The sequence below is a fragment of the Narcine bancroftii genome, chromosome 4 (genome assembly GCF_036971445.1).
Source record: "Narcine bancroftii isolate sNarBan1 chromosome 4, sNarBan1.hap1, whole genome shotgun sequence".
NCBI lineage: Eukaryota > Metazoa > Chordata > Chondrichthyes > Torpediniformes > Narcinidae > Narcine > Narcine bancroftii.
In genome coordinates, this window is record NC_091472.1 from 216,750,203 (window position 1) to 216,768,689 (window position 18,487).

Genomic DNA, 18,487 nt, shown 5'->3' on the forward strand with positions numbered 1-18,487 from the left:
CTCCCTGATATGTCAATCACCTGGTCCCCATTACTCACCCTTCTCCTTGACAGTCACCTTGTTATGTCAAATACCCAGCCCCTTGTCAATCACCTGCTCCCTGTCAATCACCCTGACCTGTCAAACCCTGTGCTCCCCATTATTCACCCTGCTCCCTGTCAATCACATGGCTGCTTATCAATCACCTGCTCCTCGTAAATCAGCCTGTTCCCTGTCAATCACCCTGCTGCCTGTCAAACATCCTTCAGCCTGTCAAGCATCCTTCTGCCTGTCAATCACCCTGCTCCCTGTCAATCACCCAGCTGCCTGTCAATCAACCAGCTGCCTGTCAATCACCCAGCTGCCTGTCAATCTCTCAGCTGCCTGTCAATCATCCTTCTGTCTGTCAATCACCCTGCTGTCTGTCAATCACCCTGTTCCCTGTCAATCACCATGATCCCTGTCAATCACCCTGATGCCTGTAAATCACTCTGTTCCCTGTCAATCACCCTGCTCCCTGTCAATCACCCTGCTCCCTGTCAATCACCCAGCTGCCCGTCAATCACCCAGCTGCCTGTCAATCTCTCGGCTGCCTGTCAATCATCCTGCTGTCTGTCATTCACCCTGCTGTCTGTCAATAACCCTGTTCCCTGTCAATCACCATGATCCCTGTCAATCACCCTGCTGCCTGTCAATCACCCTGATGCCTGTCAATCACCCTGCTCCCAGTCAATCACCCTGCTCCTTTCAATCACCCTGCTGCCTGTCAATCACCCTGCTCCCAGTCAACCACCCTGCTCCTTTCAATCACCTTGTTCCCTGTCAATCACCCTGTTCCCTGTCAATCACCCTGCTCCCAACCGCTCGCCCTTCAGGAGGTCCCGCTACGTCCAAACGCCAGACAGTTCAGTGGTTCCCGCCCGTCGATGGCCCGAGGCTCCGCCTTTCAAGATGTCATTCATCGAAAAGGCCTCGCCCCTCCCCTGCACTCGGGATGCCCCCCTGGTAACTATTCGCCAGTCGGGCTGTTCATTTAGCGGGGCTCCGCCCCTCGGGATGTCCTGCGGCTACTATTCGTCCGGCCGGCTGTCCATCAACCTGGCCCCCCCCCGCGCTCGGGCTGCCTGTCATCGGAGAGTTCCTGCCCTCTCCCGGTTCGGAGTTTTGGCGCGAGCCGGGATGCGGTTGGGGGAGCCGGTTATGCCTGGTCCGGAGGCCTTGCTGGGGTTGAATCCGGCGTGGGCGAGGACAGGCGAGGCGGCGGCCGCGCTGCACGCCATGCTGAAGTGCTCCAAGTGGTGGGTACAGTTCGTGGGCTCCGGAGCGGAATCAGGCCCGACCGCTGGCCGCCGGATATAGCTGACAGGCTCAGGCCACCTCCACCGGGAGAAGGGGGTGGGACCCGGAGAGGGGGGGGGGACCCGGAGGGGGGGGGACCCGGAGGGGGGGGGGGACCCGGAGAGGGGGGGGGGGGACCCGGAGAGGGGGGGGGGACCCGGAGAGGGGTGTCACTTGGGGAGAGAGGACCTGGAGAGAGTTGTCACTGGGGTGAACCAGAGGGGAGAGTGTCACGGGGGGGACCTGGAGAGGGGTGTGTCACGGGGGGGGGTATTCCGAGAGGGGGTTGTCACGGGGGGGACCCGGAGAGGGGGGTGTAATGGGGGGGGGGGGTTTCACGGGGGGACCCGGAGAGGGTGTTCACTGGGTGAGGGTTCCAGGGTAGATGAGGGGGGTCACTGGGGGGAGCATAGGAGTTGGGGAGAGGCATTACTGGGGGACCATAGAGGTTGGGGAGAGGTGTCACTGGGGGGGCCATAGAGGTTGGGCTCACAGGGATGGCCATTGAGGTTGGGGAGAAGGGTCACGGGGGGGGGGGCCATGGAAGTTGGGGAGGGGGGTCACTGGGGGTCTAAAGGTGGATGTTGTGGATAGTGGGTGGTTTACACCTTTGACTATGTGGCTCTCTGACAATAACACCATCTACAAATATGAGATGCAAGAAGAGGTTTTATAAACTTGGGTTGTTTTTCCCGGATTATCAGACCTGGTAGAAGTTATGAAGGACATTGATTGGGCATAGTCAGAATCTTTTACCCAGGGTAGAAATGTCATATTCTAGAAGAGAAGTTTTAAGTTGGAGTGGGGTGAGTTTTTATCAACAAGAGTGTGGCATGTGCTTGTAATGCTCTGCCAGGGAAAGTGGTGGAAACAGATACAACTGAGGGTCCAAGGTATTCTCATGGATATGCAGGGAATAGAGGAATATGCATCATATTAAAGCAACAAGAGTTTTTGTTTAAATTTGTCATCATATTCAGTTCATGCATTCTGGCCTACGGGCCTATTTTTGTTCTGTTTTATATGTTCCACGCGCTCTTTATAAAACTCATAATCCAGCACTCTTCAAACAATGTTGCTTGACCAGCAGATTTTCTAGACAGTTGGCTGCTATTCCTATTTGTACATTAAATGGTTAATTCACCTTTCTTCTTTAGTGATAATAACTTTTCTCACGAAGCAGGTGAGTTTAAAGCAAGTGTGGTAATAGGTCTCTGGTGTTTAAAATGATTGTGGGGAACCAGTTGCCAAACTATCCAAATTTCTGAAAAATGGTGTAGTGGATTATTGAAGTTTTAATAGGCCTGGTGTTTCACTTTAAGGACAATAGGTATTCTGTATTCTTGGTCAACATTTATAATTTCAGGAAAGTCACTTAACAATAAGGCCAAAAATAAAATGACACAGGAAAGTGAAGGGACAAGTACCAGGTGCAAGCAGCAAGATGTTAGTTAAATTTAAGCATTGTGTTTGGCACAGACATGGGGTCTGAAGGACCTTTTCCTCTGCTGGACTGTTCTATGGTCTATGACAGTCTGGTCATTATCTTACCAGGTTTGTATGGTTGCTTTGCAATAAAATATTTTTGTTCCATGCATGTTTCTACTTTTAAATTTGTGTAATTACTTGGTCATGGAGCACGTGTGTACATTGTTTGTTGTGAAATAAGTTTTGATCATTGTGTCTCCATGTTTCAGTTGCAGCCTGCTTCAGGAGCCTGTCTGTCTTGGAGGTTGCGAGCATGTGTTTTGCCGGTAAGATAATACTATCGATATCAGTGTGCTGTCAGGATCTAACCACCATCTGAGAATGAATGTTGGAGAAAAATACTGTTGATTCTTTTCAAATTTCAGGATACATAAAATATCAGTGAGCTAAGATTAGTATATAAGTCTGCATTCCTGACGCAATACGAGTTGCAGTTCTTTGACTTGGCCTCACCCTGGCAATGCAGAAGGTGAAGGACAGCAAGACAGGTGTAGGAAGTGGAGTTGGGATGGCATGCAACCAGGAGCTAAGGAGGGCACAGGTATTCTATAAAATATTGGCTTGTCTATTGTAGAGGATGCAACGAGGGCACTGAATGCCCAAAATGATGTTGGAAGGGGGAGTGCATGTGAACCTTTGCTTGAGCTGGTTAGTATCAAAATTTATTGTCATGAACCTGACATGAAATTTGTTGTTTTGTGGCAGCATCTGTTGTGTGTGGAGGAGGCATGGCCTCCTTCTGGTGGTCACGTGGCCACCCTGCCTGAAACTAATTCGGAAGTCACATCACCTGCCAATACCTGGTATGCTTTTTGTTTCACTCAAAGTTATGGTTTGCAGGTGGAGTGTCAGTTAAGATTGGGCTCTGACCCTGGGTGGTGATGTCCTTGATGGAGCGAAGACTGGAGCCCGTGATGTTGCAGGCCGGGTGAACGACCCTCCGGAGTTTTTTCTTGTCTTGAGCATTGGCACTTCTGTACCTGACAGTGATGCAAAGAGCCAGAATGTATACATAGTATACCTGTAGAAGTTTTCAAGAGTCTTCGGTGACGTGCCAAGTCTCAAACTCCTCACAAAGTACAGCTGCTGGTGAGCTTTCTTTATGATTGCATCGAACGAACGATCCTCAGAGATGTTGACACACAGAAATTTGATGTCCTTGAACCTCCTCTCTGCTCAGCCCTTGATGAGGACTGGATCGTGTTCTCCTGAGCTACTCCTGAAGTCCATAATCTTCTTGGCTTTGCTAATGTTGAGTGGAGGTTGTTGATGTGAGACCACTCAACTAGCTGATTTTTCTTTCTTTTTTAAAATCTTTTTAAATTGTTTTTTGTAATAAATACAGTACAATGAAGAAAAGGGAACAAAACTGAAAATACAATATCATATATGTATATGTATCAAGATAAAACTTAAAACGTATTGGATGAAGACAGAAAAAAACATCAAAAATATATAAAAACCCCACCTAACCTACTCTATTTTAAAAAAAAAGTTAATCAAAAACAAACACCTGAGCAGCTTATCATGAGGTTACAAGTATTTTGTAGCTTTTGATTTGTACCATGAATCAAAAAACAAAAGTAAGGATATATCTCATCTGGAAGAGTGACTGCATCTAATCACATTAAAAACATTTACATCAAATGAAGATATGGCATAAAAAGTCACCATGTATCCTCAAATTTCACTGATGAATCAAATACATGATATCTAATTTTTTTTCTAAACTTAAACAGGACATGATATGAGAAAACCATTGAAACACTGTTGGAAGTCTAGAGTCCTTCCATTTGAATACGAGGGCTCTTCTAGCCAACAATGTACCAAAGTCCACAACCTCTTCAGCAGGTACAGAAAAAATTCTTATGTCTGGTTCAATAATCCCAAAAGGAGCAGTTATTGGACTGGGTCATAACTCCCCGTGAAATACTGTTGAAAAGATTTGAAAAATTTATTTCAAATTGATTTCTAAGGATGGACAAGACCAAGACGTTTGTTAATGTAGCAATGTCAGATTTGCATGTCATAAGTAGGGTTAATATTAGAAAAGATAGAAGCCAACTTATCTTTGGACATGTGAACATATTGCACCACTTTGAATTGGATAAATGAATGTCAGGCACATATTGAAGATGTATTCACTAGTTTAAGAATCTTGTTCCATAGATCCTCCAATAAGGGTCTTGCAAGTTCAGGATCCGAAGCATCTTTAATCTCATCGTGAAGTACTGGACGTGTTCAATAATCTATCATATAATTTCAATTAATCCTTTCTGAGAAGGATTCAATTGAAAAATATTATCAAGTAGATCTGGTGGATATACAAATGGTATATAAAATACAGTAAAATGGTATTTAAGAAATAGCGCCTTTGGAAGACTACACAAAAGAGTCTGGAAAAACAACCAACTGAAAAACTTCACAAAGATAAGCGTATACAGAGCCGTTGTCATACCCACACTCCTGTTCGGCTCCGAATCATGGGTCCTCTAGAACGCTTCCACCAGCGTTGTCTCCGCTCCATCCTCAACTTTCATTGGAGCGCCTTCATCCCTAACATCGAAGTACTCGAGATGGCAGAGGCCGACAGCATCGAGTCCACGCTGCTGAAGATCCAGCTGCGCTGGGTGGGTCACGTCTCCAGAATGGAGGACCATCGCCTTCCCAAGATCGTGTTGTATGGTGAGCTCTCCACTGGCCACCGTGACAGAGGTGCACCAAAGAAGAGGTACAAGGACTGCCTAAAGAAATCTCTTGGTGCCTGGCACATTGACCACCGCCATTGGGCTGATATCGCCTCAAACCGTACATCTTGGCGCCTCACAGTTCGGCGGGCAGCAACCTCCTTTGAAGAAGACCGCAGAGCCCACCTCACTGACAAAAGATAAAGGAGGAAAAACCCAACACCCAACTCCAACCAACCAATTTTCCCCTGCAACCGCTGCAACCGTGTCTGCCTGTCCCGCATCGGACTTGACAGCCACAAACGAGCCTGCAGCTGACGTGGACATATACCCCCTCCATAAATCTTCGTCAGCGAAGTCAAGCCAAAGAAAAAAATAATCTCTAAATACTAAAAGTTGTATTTACTTGCCAGCTTTTCAAAAAACAAAATAAATTTGCAAAAGAAACAATAACTTTGATTTTTCATGTAGAGAAAGATTGATCAGTTATTCATGGTTGAAAAAAATAATTATGAGTGAGAGCATGAGATAAAACAAATGTTTAAAAATTAAAACATTTCCAAAATTGGAACCAGATTCACAATATATGTTTGAGTATTGGATTAGATATATTCTTATTGATCTTGGAAAAACTAAATGGAAGAAAGGTACCCAATAAAGAGGCTGCTGAATACTGCTGTAAAGATTTTGATTTGAAATCTGTCCATAATGAATGATCCAATTTGTCAGAATAAGAAAATCCAAAAAGTTAGATAATATTAACAGCCTAGTAATAAAATCTAAAATTAGGTGGGGCCATATCTCCATCTTTTTTCAATTTTTGTAAATGAAATGTACTAATTCTAGAACTTTTGTTCTCCCTTCCTCATTACTGTTTGTGATTCTGCCAACAACCGTGCTGTCACTGGCAAATTTGTAGATAGCATTGGAATTGTGCCTAGCTGCACAGTCATGGTGTATAGTGAGTAGAGCAGAGGACTAAGCATGCATCCTTGGGATACACCTGTATTGATCATCAGTGAGGAGGAGACGTTTCCTCTGATGAGGAAGTCAAGGATCCAGTTGTAGAGGGGAATGCCAGGGTTTGGAATGTTGACCAGCACTGAAGGAATAATATTGTAGAAGGCTGAGCTGAAGTCAATGAAGAGCGGACGTATGTTGGTAGAAGGACTGGTGTTCCACCTCGTGGTTGCAGGGAATTATATTTTGGAGGGTGGTTGGATGAAACAGGAGAATTAAGGGAACACTGCTCTCTCTTGGTGGGGAGAGGGGGTGGGTGAGAGTAGAATTCTGTAAAGTAGAAGAAATGAACTGAGGGTTCCATTGACTGTGGTAGAGGGAGAAGCTATGTTTCATGAAAAAGCACATTTACGATGGTCCTGCAACAGAAAACCTAATCTTGAGAACAGATGCAATAGAGACGGAGAAACTCCGAAAGATGGGTGACAGTATTACAAGACTGGGTGGGAAGAGGGGCAGTCAGGGTAGCTGTAGCATTGGTGTATTTACAGCATTTGTCAGTGGATACTTTCTCCTGATTTGGTGTTGGAGACATCCAGAAAGGTGGGGTCAGGAATGGTCCATGTGAAGTTGAGGCTTGGTTGTAGTGCAGATGATAAAATTGATAAGCTCTGTACAAGTCCAGGACATGGCACCAACGCAGTCACTGATGTAGTGGAGAAAGAGTTGAGGAGTGGTGTCAGTGGGCTTGGAACAAGGACTGCACCTTGTTGATCAGACATACCAATGGCCCAGACAAGTGCTCTTTTCATTTGCAGAAAGTGAGAGGAATAAAAATAGAACTCGTTCAAGGTAAGAACAAGTTCTGCCGGGCGGATGAGTGTTGGCGGATGGGGAACTGATTGAATATTTATTCCATAATGAAGCAAAGGGCCCTAAGACCTTCAAGATGTTTTGATTGAAAACGTGATATTATACAAAATTTCCTTTAGTCTACCTTAAGGCAGACAAAGATTCGCCATCAGCAGAAATTGTCTGGCACACCTTGCATTCAGAGAAAGAGAAACAATAGAAAGTTCCCCCACAGAGTCACTGAGTGTCTGCAGATCCTCTCCAGTGCTCCCACAGCCTCTGCAGCCACACAGACTTCAGTCTAAACTGTCGGCAACCCCAAGCTCCAGATCTAAACCTCTGACACGATAGGAAGTCCTCAGCACCCTTGCACCATCTCGGTTCCGAAAGCTGCCTCCCCTTCAGCCAGTTTCCAGAAATCCGGTTCCTGGTGCGAGCGCCTTAACTACAGACACCAGCAGCTCGTAGCCTGCTCGAGTTTCTCTCCTTAAGTCACCAACAGCCTCCCTCCTGTGTGTTCTTAAGCCACAGAGCCCTTTGCTGGTCCACCACCATGGTTACCATCCCGTAGGATTGTCTTCTCTGATTTTCATTTTCAATTGGGGTACGGGGTTTTCCCATTTTCTGGTGCTCTGTGTCAGTCCTCTGCTTCCTCTGTCTGAAGCCCCTCAAGGCCGCTGCCAAATACAGAGGCTGCCACCTTGGGTCCAGACCCCGTGGTTGCAGACTTTTAAAATAAATCTCTGTAGGCTCCTTTAATAGGCTGTTTAAAGCCTGTATGGAGCGGTCAGTAGTTGGACTGGGCAGTAGAACCCTTCGGAGGAGTGCTGTGTCTCTGCTCACAGCTCTCCGTGGGTTCGCACCAGTAGCTCTGGTGGCACTGCTAAGTTATTTTGGTAGAGGTGTATCAAGGTGGTGAAGATGGGCCTGTGACGTGGCCTGGATATAGATTGAAAGGGACTGAATAAGGGGGACAGAAAACAGTTGGGGCAGGAGGAGATCAGTTCAGTGGGGCAAGAACAGGCAGAAACATTGGGCCTGCTGGGGATCCTTTTGCTTCCACAGTTGCTTGACCTGCGATGTTCTTTCAACACTTTATTTTGTTGCTGGGAATGCAAAGATTGCTGGCCCTTACAATGCTTGTAGTAGTCACAGTAATTGATGCCGAGCAAGGGCATTCAATGCATCTCTTTAAATTTAAAATGTAGACATACAGCACAGTAACAGGCTCTTTCGGTCTACTAGTCCATGCTGCCCAATTTACACCCAATTAACCTACCGTACCCCTGGTACGTTTCAAACAGTGGGAGGAAACTGGGGCCCCCAGGAAAACACACAGACGTGGGGAGAACGTACAAATTTCTTTCGGACAGTGCGGGATTCAAACCAAAGTCCTGATCGCTGGCGCTGTAAAGGTGTTGCGCTAACTGATATGCCAACCATGCCACTCTAATTATTAATGCAGAAGTATTATGACCCAGAGCTTCTCAACTTACAGTGACAAGTGGTTCTTTTTTTTTCTCTTTCTGTTGGGGATATTTGCAACAGTGGCAATACAGTATTCGTTGCATTGGGATGGCATGAGACTAAAAGCATGTCCTCATCTCATATTGGAGAAAATAAAGTAACATTAATTTTGCCAACTTGAATAAAAGATGTCAGTCATTTTGAAGTATGTGCACTTGGTTGGGTTGGTAATTTGGTTCACTTTGAAAAACACTTGTGTAACACTCCTCAGAGCAGCTATTCTCAACTTTTTGAGAATGGCTACTTTAGAGTCATGCTCCCAGATTTTGCAATTGTTTCCACAAAAGACTAGGAAGGGACGAATTGATTTATGACCCAATCATGAAAGCATATTATTATTTTCTAGGCTGCATTTCAAAATTAAATATTACATGCAATGCCCCTGTGAAGAAATGTGACATGATGTAGCCGCACGCTACTTGAAAGAAAACACACACGTGGTGTAGTCAGGTTAAGTTCTCAGTTTTATTAGGGCTCAGGTTTGACTTTTATACTTGCACTGTTCCCACTGTGGCCCCCCCTCTTGGCTGACTTCTCAACACACATAACAAAAGTGGGTTTCCCGCGTGCCAGAGCTGCTGGCGTGAACCCACGGATAACCGTGAGCAGAGACACAGCACTCCTTTGCAGCTCGATCACTGCCGTGGCGGGCTTCCACATGACCCCCTCCCCCCTAGAACTGGCGGTATTGTCCTTGGTGCCTGGAGGCAAATTCTCTTCAGCGTTCGGTGGCCTGCCTCTTCGTCATGGACCTGGTGTCTCGACCGGGTGCGCGGGGTCTAGGTGTGCCGGCTTCAGCCTGTCTGTGGTGAAGACCTCTGTCTTGCCTCTGACCTCCAACTCGAACGTGGCCACGTTGTTGCGGATGACCCAGACAGACCCTCGTATGGCCTCCGAAGCGGTGGACGATATGGAGCCCTGCGAATGAAAACATACTCACAGTCCTGCAGGCCTTTGGGTATGTTGGTCCTCACATGTACGTACCTGGAAGGTAGAATTGGAGCTAGGTTGCCAACTCTTTTCCTTAGCCTTCTGAGCAACACTGCAGAGTCATCCTGCTGTCCACCTGGGGATAGTACGAATTCTCCCGGGACCACCAGTGGAGCTCTGTAGACAAGTTTGGCCAAAGAGATGTTGAGGTCCTCCTTAGATGCCATGTGGATGCCCAACAGTGCCCATGGTAGCTCGTCTATCCAGTTGGGTCCTTGAAGTCCGGTCATGAGCACGGTTTTGAGTGCTTGTGGATGTGATCCACCAACCCATTGGACTATGGGAGGTAAGCCGTTATGTGATGTAACTGAGCACCCCACAGGCTGGTGAGGTGGGACCATAGACTAGAGGTGAACTGGATCCCTCTGTCGGAGGATGTGGTGTGGGACGGTAACCTGAATCGTGCCACCCAGGATGAGATGAGGGCACTGGTGCACGAGGTTGTGGACGTGTCCGCCAGCAGGACTGCTTCTGGCCACCTGGTGATACAGTCGACGATCGTGAACAGATAGCGGAAACCCTGAGGTACTGGCAAGGGTCATACTATGTCCATATGGATGTGGTTGAACCTTTGTTCTGCAGGCTCGAAGTGCTGAGGTGGGGTCTTGGTATGCTGCTGTACCTTGGTTGTTTGGCACTTTGTGCATGCCTTCGCCCATCCGCTGACCTGTTTCCGCAATCCATGCTACATGTATTTTCTGGTCACCAGCTGGACCGTGGTCCTGATGGATGGGTGAGCCAGTCCGTGGATGGAATCGAAAACCTGTCGTCTCCAAACTGCCGGGTCAATGGGTCTGATCTGACCGGAGGCCACGTCACACAGGAGGGTGGTGTTACCTGTGGCGACTGGGATGTCCTGGAGCTGCAGTCCTGTATTGGGCATCTCCTCATCTTTCTGCTGCGCCAGTGCCACGAAGTCCACTCCCTTGATAGTGCGTGGATACTTTACCAGGTCAGTGCATCGGTCACCAAGTTGCCCATGCTGGAGACGTGCCTTACATCTGTGGTGTACTCCGAGATGTAAGACAGGTGTCGTTGGTGGTGGGCCAACCAGGGGTCCAAGATCTTAGCCAAGGAGAAAGTCAGGGGCTTGTGATCTGTGAAAGTGTGAAGGACCTGCTCTCTAGGAAGTATCTGAAGTAGCTCTCTGACGAAAGCGCTGTATTTCAGTTCTGGAGGCCACAGATGTTTGCTGAAGAAAGCCAGCGGCCACCAAATTCCTTCGATCTTCTGCTCCTGAACTCCACCGATTGCCGTTCCTGAGGCACCCACCGTCAGGGCCATTGGAATGACTGACCTGGAGAGTGGTGACCGCGAGTGCTTCTTTGGCCTTCACGAAGGCTTCTGCTGACTCCTTGTCCCAGGTGATCTCCTTCGGCATTCCTGCCATTCGAGCGAACAAGGGCCACATGATCTGGGCAGCTGAGGGGATGAACCTGTGATAGAAATTGATCATCCCCATGAACTCCTGTAGTCCCTTGGTTGTATTGGGTCTGGGAATCTTCTGGGTGGCCTCCACTTTACAGGGTAGCAGTGTGACTTCTTTTATGGTTATCCTGTGGCCCAGAAAGTTGATGGCCTCCAATCTGAACTGGCATTTGGCTGGGTTGATCGTCAGGCTGAACTCACTCAGTCAGGTGAAGAGATTGTGGAGGTATTCCATGTGCTCCTGTTGGTTCCCTCTCACCACCAGGATGTTGTCCAGGTACACGAAGGTGCTGTCCAGGTCTTGGCCCACTGCATCCATGAGTCGCTGGAAGGTCTGTGTGGCGTTCTTTAGCTTGAACAGCATTTGGAGGAATTCGAAGAGGCTGAGTATACTGGGATCTGATGATATCCCCATATAAGGTCCACCTTGGAGAAGGTGTAGGTTAGCCACGAAGTCCTGGATGTGGGACACTGGTTACTGATCCAGTGTTGTGGCCTCGTTGAGCTGGCAGTAGTTGCTGCATGGTCTCCAGCCCCCAGTTGTTTTGGGTATCATGTGCAGGGGAGAAGCCCATGGTGTGTCCAACCGCCGTACAATGGTGAGCTTCCTGAATTCCTCCTTCACCAGCTGGAGCTTCTCTGGAGGAAGGCGTCATGCCCTTGCGTGGAACGGCGGGTCGTGGGTCAGGATGTAGAGCTGTACTCCATGTTGGGGTATCACCCTGGTGAATTGGAGGCGGGGGGGTTAGCACTTTAGGGAACTCTGGTATGGAGTCTAGGTGGAGTGCTGGGAGCCTGGTGTCTTTGAGGGGGAAGGTTTGAAAAGTCTTGGCGTGGACCAATCTTCTTCCCTTGAGGTCCACTAGCAGGCTGTGGGCGCGCAGGAAGTCTGCCCCAAGGAATGGCTGTTCCACTGCGGCCAACTTGAACACCCACGAATCGTGCTGTAGTTAGCAGCCCTCAGTGTGGGGCCTGACTGCCTGTTCCTGGTGTCCTGTCCCGATGGGGGCAGGATGCTGACCTCTGCTCCTGTGTCTGACGCTGACCTCTGCTCCTGTGTCCATGAGGAAGCGTCGTATGGATTGGCGGTCCCAAATGTACAGGGGGCTGTCTTGGTGGCCAGCCATTATGGCCATTAGTGACGGCTGGCCTCGGTGTTTCCCTGAAACGTGCATGGCAGCCTGCACCGGTGGGCTGTGGGGTTTAGTGACGAGCCCCACGGATACCAGACACTCTCTCTGTTTCCACAGAACATCTGCTCGTGCTGCGACTTTCTGGGGGTTGCTGAAATCCACGTTAGCCAGGAGCAGTTAGATATTCTCGGGCAGTTGCTCCAGGAATACCTACTCAAACATGATGCAGGGCCCATGTTTGCCCAGGAGGGCCAGTATCTCGTTCATGACAAGTGATGGGGGCCTGTCCCCTAGTCTGTCCAGGTGGAGCAGATGTGCCCCTCTCACGCCATGAGAGCCCGAAGGATTCGTTCCGCAAGTCCTTGAAGTTGGTGTATGCGCCTTCCTATGGGGGCTCCTGGATGAAGTTGGCTCCCAGCCTGCTGTGTTCTGGTTCAGGGCACTCACCACGTGGTAGTACCAGGTGGATTCTGATGTGATCTGCCGGATCTGGAACTGTGTCTCAGCCTGGTCAAACCACACGTGTGGTCAATTTGTCCAGAAGGTTGGCAGCTTGAGAGTGACTGTGTTGACTGCTGCTTGTTCACTCATCGCTGGGTTTAGATGCCGTCTAAACCTTTGGGATCACCAATTGTAGCCGCGAGCTACTCGAAAGAAGACATACACGTAGTGTAGTCATGTTAAGCTCTAAGTTTTATTAGGCCCAACTTTTATACTTGCACTGTTCCCGCAGGGGTCCCCTTGGCTGACATCACAACATGCATAACGAAGGCGAGTTTCCCGTGCGCGGGCACTTTTCTGCATAATGATGCCCTTCCCTGCGCACTGACCCTGTCTGTTGGCTGCGCAGCAAGGCCAACGCCATTTTGCGGTCGCTGGCCTTTAAGTTGCCCCTGCCATTCACCCGCTGGTTCGCTTGTTAGGGCTAGTACTGCTGCACGGGCTGCTGGCCTTTGGTTGCACTTTCCACCCAGAGCGCCAGCTCGATCGCCGCTGTGATCGGCTGCCACAATGGCCTGTTTTTTTTCCAGAGGAGGTCATCCTGACATTCATGCTCTCCTCAGCTAGGAAATAAAAAAATTTGCTGGGCATTGACTCCTGCATAACTGAATACAAGTAACAATTGTTTTTCACTAGAGCACCATTATCAAAGCAATTTCAAATGAAAATCTCAGATAATTCTGAGTTTAATTAGATATTAGGTCAGTGAGGAATGTCTTAATACAGTGATAATTGATCATAATTTTCTTAGCAATTAAAACTGCTGCTGATACAGACAAGTCATGTACACACCCACACATGTTAAATGCCTCCTGTACATGCCTCAAAATTCACTGAAAAGGCAATTTTAAATAGTTCATTAATTCATGTGATCTTGACAATTCTGCCTATGACTTCTTGCTCTTTCCCACTCTCCTCTGCTGTGCTTTGTATCAGATTTTTATGTCTGAATGCTCACATTTTCCCTCCCTTTTTCATTGTTATATATCAGTGTTTTTGAAGTTGTCTGCTCAGAGGGTTTTTTCTCTTTTATAGAAACCATATATAATGCGGGAGAGCCGTTGTCATACCCACACTCCTGTTCGGCTCCGAATCATGGGTCCTCTACCGGCATCACCTACGGCTCCTAGAACGCTTCCACCAGCGTTGTCTCCGCTCCATCCTCAACATTCGTTGGAGCGCTTTCATCCCTAACGTCGAGGTACTAGAGATGGCAGAGGTCGACAGCATCGAGTCCACGCTGCTGAAGATCCAGCTGCGCTGGGTGGGTCACGTCTCCAGAATGGAGGACCATCGCCTTCCCAAGATCGTGTTACATGGTGAGCTCTCCACTGGCCACCGTGACAGAGGTGCACCAAAGAAAAGGTACAAGGACTGCCTAAAGAAATCTCTTGGTGCCTGCCACATTGACCACTGCCAGTGGGCTGATATCGCCTCAAACCGTGCATCTTGGCGCCTCACAGTTTGGCGGGCAGCAACCTCCTTTGAAGAAGACCGCAGAGCCCACCTCACTGACAAAAGGCAAAGGAGGAAAAACCCAACACCCAACCCCAACCAACCAATTTTCCCCTCCAACCGCTGCAACTGTGTCTGCCTGTCCCGCATCGGACTTGTCAGCCACAAACGAGCCTGCAGCTGACGTGGACATTTACCCCCTCCATAAATCTTCATCCGCGAAGCCAAGTCAAAGAAGATATAATGCGGGAGTAACAATCAAGACTACTATCAAGACTGAGGGGGGTAGAGGGAAGATGGAATCAGAATCAGGTTTATTGTCAGGAACGTGTCGTGAAATTTGTTGTTTTGCGTCAGTAGTATGGTATTGAACAAGGTGCAAAATTCCTATAAATTACAATTGTGTAAATTCAAGATAAAAAAATGAGTAGGGCAATAAAGAAAAAATGAGATAGTGCCCATAGGTTCATAGTGTATCATAAATCTGATGGCGGAGGGGAAGAAGCTGTTTTTGTAACGTTGAGTTGCGTCTTCAGGCTCCTGTACCACGTCCATGATGGCAGCAATGGAAAAAGTGGCATGACCTTGGTGGTGAGGGCCCTTCATGATAGATGTTGCTTTCTTGAGGCACCACCTCTTAAAAATGTCCTGAATGAAATGAAGACAATGCCATGATGGCTCTGGCTGAGTTTACAATCTTCTATAGCTTTTTCCTGTCTTGAGCATTAGCACCTCCATCCCATTACTAGTACTGAGGGATGATGGTGTTGAAAGCTGTGCTACAATCGATGAAAAGTACATATTGCAGTTGCTCAGGTGATCCAGGGCTAAGTGGGGAGCCAGTGAAATTGTATCAGCTGTGGAATAATAGTGATAGCAGGCAAATTGCAGTGGGCCCACAGCAGATAAGAGCAGAATAGAATGTTACAGCACAGAAACAGGCCATTCAGCCCTTCTTGTCTGTGCCAACCTAGTCCCACTACCTGCTCTCAGTCCATATCCCTCAATACCCCTCCCATCCATGCACCAGGCCAAATTTTCTAAAATGTTAAAATTTGAGCCTGCATTCACCACTTCAACTGGCAGCTTGTTTCATACTTTCACCACTCACTGTGTGAATACATTCTCTCCAATGTTCCCACTAAATTCTCCCCTTTCACCCTTAACCCATGTCCTCTGGCTTGTATCTCACTTAACTTCAGTGGAAAAAGCCTCTTTGTATTGACATGGTGGGAGGGATTGGACAGGGACCAGTTAGCCACATATCCTTCCTCAGTCATTACCGCCATCTTTTGTGTCCCCCAGGTATTGAAATGTTCTTTACTAACAGGAGAATGTCAAATGAGACAGCAAGGGCAAAACATGAAAGTTTTCGGACACCGTGATTGAAGTTAAAAACTCAATGCTGGAGAAACTCAGCAGGTCAAACAATGTACTTTCTTCAGCAAAGATAAAAGTACATAGACATCACTTTGGGCTTGAGCCCTTCAAGGTATGAGCAAAATTTAGGCAGGCACCCAAACAAAATAGTGGTGGGGAGCTGCAGGGACAGGGGGAAGGGTACAGGCCCACAGGTGGATAAGGGATGGAGGGCACACCAGCCAACAGGAGAAGGTTGTATGGCTCTGAATGGACAGGGAAGGAAGTGGAGAACTGGAAGAAAGAAGACAGAGGGAAAGGGAGAACAGGAGGGTGGGTGGTGGGGTTGCAGAAACTGGAGATCGATGTTAATGCCATCTGGTTGGAGAGTGCAAGATGAAATATTAGGTGTTGCTCTTCTAATTTGTGGGTAGCCTTGGTTTGGGAGTGCATGAGGCCACAGACGGACATGTCGGAGCAGAATTGAATTGGTTGGTTGCTGGGAGATCCCTGTCATTGATGCGAAGTTGCGCAGCAAAGCATGTTACAAGATGGGATCAATTAAAGCAGAGATTTGTATTTTCTACAGAGGGTGGATCACTGGAGACACATAAAGCAGATTTTTAAAAAACATATCGAGGAATTTAGGGCTTTAGGGAACTGGCACAGAGGAGCTGATACATGAGCTATGTGAGCCATTTACCTTGGGAAGCCAGGTCCCCTCTTTTTGTTCCTGTGCCTGCTCGCTAATTTTTTTTTTTGAACATTGGAAGCATTTTCTGTTTGTTTTTTTTAGAATATTTAGCATTTGCAGAATTCCTTCTAATTTTTTTAAATTTAATTTTAATTCAGAAGTGGAGAGGGTAAGCAAATTTAAATTGCTGAGAGTCATTATCTTGGAGGACCTTTCCTGGACCCAACACACTAATGGAATTGTGAAGAAAGCATGTCAGCGTCTCTAATTCAGGTTTTGTGGAGGTTCCATGTGTTATCAGAAACCTTGGGAAAGCAATGTATGATGACCGGCTGCATCATGGCCTAGTATGGAGGTCCCAATACCTCTGAGCGGAAAGCTCTGTAAAAGGTAGTGGATATAACCCAGTACATCACAGGCTAAAGTTTCCCCACCATCGAGAACATCTATATGGAATGCTGCCGTCAGAGAGCATCAGCAATCATCAAAGAGCCACACCACCCAGGACGCGTTCTGTTTTCGCTGCTTCCATCAAGAAAGAGGACAAGACTCGTACCTCCAGGTACAGGAACAGTTGCAACCTCTCACCCATCAGATTCCTGAACAACCGACTCATTTGGAGACTCATTTAAGGACAATAACTTTGCTCATTATTTATTACAGTCTTTTTTGCTGCATATACACAGTCATTTGTTTACATTTCTTTCCTGTCTGTACATTTTTCAAGTTCACTTTACCGGTTACCAGAAATAAGAAGTTCTGCCTGGCTGACAAGAAACAGAATCTCAGGATCGTATATGATATATGTATTTATGCTGACGAAACATTTAAACTTTGAATTTCCTTCAGCTTCTTGGGAGACATTGTGTTGAATCACAATGTTCTCATTTAGTTCAAGGGAATAGCTGTAAGGCTCATAGTTTTGCAGAAATAAAAAAGTAACCTGGTATGGAAACAGTGCAGTGAAACCCAAAACTGCAGATACTGCAATTGTAGTAAAACTACAAAAATGCTGGAGGAGCTCAGCAGGTCTCGCAGAGTCCATGGCAGGTAAAAATGTATAACTGACTTTTTGGGCCTGAGGCCTTCAAGGTGTGAGCAAAAAGCATGCCAACGTCTGAATTTAAAGGGTAGGGGAGGACCAACAGGCAAAAGATAATAATTTGATATGGAGGAAAGGAGGGGGAATGGTTTGACTCTGAATGTAAAGCTGGGGGAAAAGAGAGGGGAAAAAGGAAGAGAGATTGAGCAAGAGGAAAGGAGACCTCGGGATAGATGGGTGAGTGGGGTAGCATTGGCTAACAGAAGCTGGTGAAGTCAGTGTTAATGCCGTCCAGATGAGTGCCTAGATATGGTTTTTCATATTTGTGGCTGGTCTCAGTCTGGTAGTGCATGAATCCATAGGAAGATGTGTTTTTCCAGTTGGAGGGTGCCCAGTTCTCAGAGCTGTATTTGCATAAAAATAATTTGTTTGGCATATCTTTGAAATGGGGAAAGGTGACCGTTACAAAAGTCAAGAAAATAAGCTAATGATCTGATAAAGAGGGATGGTGAGCATTTCCGTACAAATTAAAGTCTGTGCTGCTTTACAGTGCTTGCATTGGTGATCGTCTTGGGAATGGCTGTCCAGTATGTCGTGCACCGGCCTGGGTAAAAGATCTGCAGCCAAATCGACAGCTGGACAATATCATCCAACTGTGCAGTCAACTTCAAGCTCTTCTAAATAGCAAAGGCTCTCCAGGTAAGAACTTGAGAATGCTGTTTCCCATGTTGTGTCTGACAATGAGGCAGTTTGAAAGAAATTATCTTGATTCTGCTATTTTAAAAGCTTTCCGCTAGGTTGACTGAATTTTTTTCACAAATGGATATATTAGCATAACTTTAAAACAGACTGTTGCCAAAATTAGAAAGCTTTGAAAATGATCTTAACAAAAAGTTGCATTTTATGTTATAATGACAAATATTTTTGGTGTCGTAGTGAGTTAATCTAACAATTACTCTCTGTGAGTTTGAGGTCTAACTTTAAATTTGTGCAAATGAAATGATTTGCCTTGAGTTCAATATCACAATCTGAAATCTGTATTGTCAGGTATTTG

General features: G+C 47.0%; 1 protein-coding gene across 1 annotated transcript in view; it reads left to right on the plus strand.

Moving 5' to 3' along the window:
* Window positions 1–1,102: 1,102 nt before the first annotated feature.
* The window catches only part of bard1 (BRCA1 associated RING domain 1), a 246,539-nt gene continuing 229,154 nt past the window's right edge, over window positions 1,103–18,487 (plus strand). The window contains exons 1-3 of the mRNA XM_069933942.1: window positions 1,103–1,277; window positions 3,015–3,071; window positions 17,984–18,132. Coding sequence (XP_069790043.1) covers window positions 1,159–1,277; window positions 3,015–3,071; window positions 17,984–18,132 — 325 coding nt within the window. The 5' untranslated portion in view covers window positions 1,103–1,158. The remainder of the gene's footprint in view (window positions 1,278–3,014; window positions 3,072–17,983; window positions 18,133–18,487) is intronic.